At 37.6% G+C, this 3703-nt stretch overlaps 1 protein-coding gene across 2 annotated transcripts; it reads right to left on the bottom strand.

The window, feature by feature from the left end:
• Window positions 1-1069: 1069 nt before the first annotated feature.
• Window positions 1070-3500, bottom strand: LOC118745737. Of its 2 annotated transcripts, none has more exons than XM_036479377.1 (2): window positions 2506-3500; window positions 1070-1982 (listed from the first exon to the last, which is right to left on the bottom strand). In XM_036479377.1, the coding sequence occupies exon 2, from the start codon at window positions 1893-1895 to the stop codon at window positions 1080-1082; it is 816 nt and encodes a 271-aa protein (XP_036335270.1). In that variant the 5' UTR covers window positions 1896-1982; window positions 2506-3500; the 3' UTR covers window positions 1070-1079. The 2 variants fall into 2 exon arrangements, with proteins under 2 accessions (XP_036335270.1, XP_036335276.1); XM_036479383.1 differs by having other exon boundaries at window positions 3305-3500.
• Between the last annotated feature and the right edge of the window lie 203 nt (window positions 3501-3703).

Raw genomic sequence — 3703 nt, 5'->3', positions numbered from 1 at the left:
ATTCTAATACTTTTCCGCTAATTTCCTATAAAAATATAGTTCATTCTACAACAAAAAACATGAAAATATAATTCTTAAACCTTGTGAAAAATTTCAACTCTTTAATCAGATTTTTTAGAATTTTTTGGAGTATGCAGATTTGTAGCCCGAGTTTATTATAATAAAGCGCAGGTTTTAAGTAGATAGGAATTACCGTTGATTTTTGGCATTTTATTCACGCAGTCTCTTCCATACAAAAATTTTTTTTCGAAAATTTTTCATATGGAAAAAATGCAAAACACCTTCAACAAAAAAAAAAATCTCAAAAATCAACGCGATTTTTGACTAACTCCGAACCTGCGCACTCAAAAAAATTCTAAAAAATCTGGTTAAAAAGGTGAAAATTTTGATGAAAATTTGATGAATTTTCGCAAGTTTTGCACAAAGTTTTGGAATTTTATTTTTATGTTTTTTGTTGTTGAATGAACCATATTTTCATACAAAATTGGCGGAAAAATATTAGAATAAAAATTGTTGCATATATTGTCCAAAAATTTGCTGTGCCAATACTTTGTTCCGGCAGTGTACATACATACGCACATAGATTTGCAAAAAGAATTCAACCTTGGTTTGGAACTGAAGGATGTGGGGCTTATTCGACGTTTTGTTGTTCACCCATTTTTTGATTTAATAAATGTAATGCTGAAAATATCGCATCGCATAAATATGTGGTACAAAACCGAAGACGTGGGTCGTACACGATTTAAGAGTGCTGAAAATTTTGTCCCGAACCAAAAATAATTTATAACTAGAAATTTAAAGCTATGCCCGGCATGCGGAGAGACGTCCTACGAATCGGGACATCTCTTCACATGCAATGTACACCCCTCTCAACTAACACCTCATTCCCTATAGACAAACCCCATCAAAGCTGCACGCTTCTTGGCCCTTCTGTTCGTTGAGCTTGACGCCAACGATTGAGTAGCCGATCTAGGCGGGGTTGTGTTAGCCGCTACAACAATCATCAACCTACACTTTCGAAAACCTTGGTTTAGACTGCAAATAAATAATAAAAAAAAAACTCCAAATATCAATATTACTCACTTTGCATGCCCAAAAGCATTTTCATCCACACCACCACCACTGCCAACTTGACAGCTGAAGCTTTTCTCATACTGGTGATGCGCGTTATGGCTGCTAAGATTCGATGACGGTGAGTACGGTGCCTGTGGGGGTGGCATTTGTTGACGCTGCAGCTGCTGTTGCATCAACTGTTGCTGCTGTTGGTGATATTGTGGCGATAATAAACGCTGATCTACATGATGATACTGTGGTTGCATGCAAGCGGTGGTCGCTGCGTTCGGGCCTTGTACTAAATTTGCACTAGTCACTGTACCACCAGTATCTGGGATCTGATTTGGTGTATCAATGCCATCATTCGACACGACATTTGAACGTTCATAAACCCCTCCGCAGCCATTTTCATTCTTGCCCATCATTATAGCCATGGGTGGCACAGCAGTTAATATACTCGGATCTACTTCAGCACTTTCGCTACCGCCTAAAAGTCCAAATCCTATAATGCCTGCAGTAGCATCATTTGACGTGGTTAATGACCAGCGATGGTGGCCAGCATCGACATCGCTGGTGCTATTGGTACAGGTGCTATTGCTACCACTCGAGGTGGGCAATGTTAGTGCGTTCGTGTTGTTTAACGTCGTAGCAGCAACCGCCTGTTGCAGGTGTTGCATGCGATTATTATTTCTTTGTTTCGCCAACATACGGCAAGAATGTTTATGTGTCGGCCAGTCCATGTGCTGATGCGCCGTGGAGCAGTAGAAGATCGTCTTACATTTGGCACAACGCAATAACTGCTGTGTTGTACCGCAAATGGCACACTGTGGAAATTTCTCCATTTTCTTTACTCACAAGAGTGTTCTCTTCAAATTCACTTTATAATATTGCAATTTCAAGGCTAACTATCTAGCCTTTTTGTAGTTTACCTGTTTATGGGGACAATTTTGTTTATTTGTAAGGGTCCTGTCTCGCGATCAATATTTACTGGCGTGATCCAAGTACCACGATATTTATTGATGTTCTAGCATCCAATATTGATGGATCGTTATACGAATAATAAAATATTAAGAACGTATTACATTTTTTTGAAATATTTAATGAAAGTGCAGCATTTTTAAAACACGATCCATACATTTCGTCAGTACATTTTGTACTCTCATAATTGTGAATATCTAAAACATACCTATGCGTTTTGCCTTCGCTCTCGGCGCTAAAAACTTTACAAAACAAATTGAAACGGCTTAAATTAACATTGGAAATTTTAAACACTATTTAATGCATTATCTATACAGTTATTCGACCAAAATAAAAATTTTTTCTTACGATATTAAGTGTGCAGCACAGAAATTATACAAATACTGACGCGATAAATATTAAACATGTAGCATTCGTGCGCGATCCATCAATATACATATAGATTTTCATCCAGATATCGTTATAAATACTGACCTTGTGACAGGGCCCTAACGATGACCTCCCACGGGCAAACGCTTTGAATTTAACCTTGAAAGGGACCTTCCTTTCGGTTTTGGATACGCATTTAGCTCATGCTTTGTATTTTTTTCCTGACTGTTTTGAGCTTTTTCTTCTTTATCTTGCGAAAATATCGCAGCTGTTTTCACCACTGTCTTGGTATTTGTATTAATTATAATACTACGCTTTTAAATGTATTTTTGTTGTCTGCTTTTGCGAAATATGTAATTGCAGCCATTTGGATAACTGCTCTTCGACTAACGTGAAGCGGACGGAAAGGGGAAGAACTCGCACCTTTTACTCTTAACCCACAAGTCTAGAGTCGTTGCACGAACACTTTTCTTTCCACGTATCGCTCCCAGCCTCGTGCCTATCGCTGATAATGCTTCTGGTGCTGATACGATTAGTATAATACCCTCGTCTCCTCATACATGTGTATAATCATAGACTAAATCATGTAGGCGCAGACAGCAATCATATGGCTTAAAAACTTTTCTTTGTTGGCTGCGAGACTTGTGGCTGGTTTAGTCTGCCTTGATTTGCGTTCCCATAGTCTGTTTACAGATAGTTTTTTAAAGCAAGGAAATGTTAAGCTTTTCTACCCATAAGTGCATACTAACAAATGATACGATGGTATTATTCGTAGGCTGTTAGTTTTTTTCACAACTACGCTATCATCAGCACCAAACTTTGCTATAATTGCTGGCGTTCTATTTTAGGCGTTCTTAATGCGATTTTCGCAATTTCTAGGAAGTTCCTAAGGCAATTTAATCACCTCTAATTAACTCGAACATTCTCTGCTACACTTTTATTAATAAAATATCACAAATATTCTGTAAATTCTCCATTTAATCACAATTTTTAGGCGAAAATGTGCAATTAACGGCTGTAAATTCACTTTCCCAAAATTTTTTTATAAATTTGACAAGCTGAGTAGCGAATATAAGAGAATGAAAAACGTTCAATAAATAAAATAGGATGTCAGTTCAAAACAGAATGTCAAACTTGCTGGAATTTTGAATTTTTCTGGAAAGCACAACCGGAAATCATTGGAATGCACTACCGGAAGTAAAAGGAATCATTGAAAATTCATCCGTCTAGCGTTGCCACAGATCTATCTAATATACTGTGGCGAATACTGCGGCAACACAAAGCGAACAACGAGAAATAGGCA

This window comes from Rhagoletis pomonella, unplaced genomic scaffold (assembly GCF_013731165.1).
Source record: "Rhagoletis pomonella isolate Grant_MI unplaced genomic scaffold, Rhpom_1.0 Rhpom_scaffold_00001, whole genome shotgun sequence".
Taxonomy (NCBI): Eukaryota; Metazoa; Arthropoda; class Insecta; order Diptera; family Tephritidae; genus Rhagoletis; species Rhagoletis pomonella.
Note: the sequence above shows the minus strand (reverse complement) of the source record. Positions and strands in the feature narration are given on the sequence as shown.

What these genes read in the sequence shown, in the direction of transcription:
- LOC118745737 (XM_036479377.1), bottom strand. Translation starts at nt 1,895, where the DNA reads ATGGAGAAATTTCCACAGTGTGCCATTTGCGGTACAACACAGCAGTTA.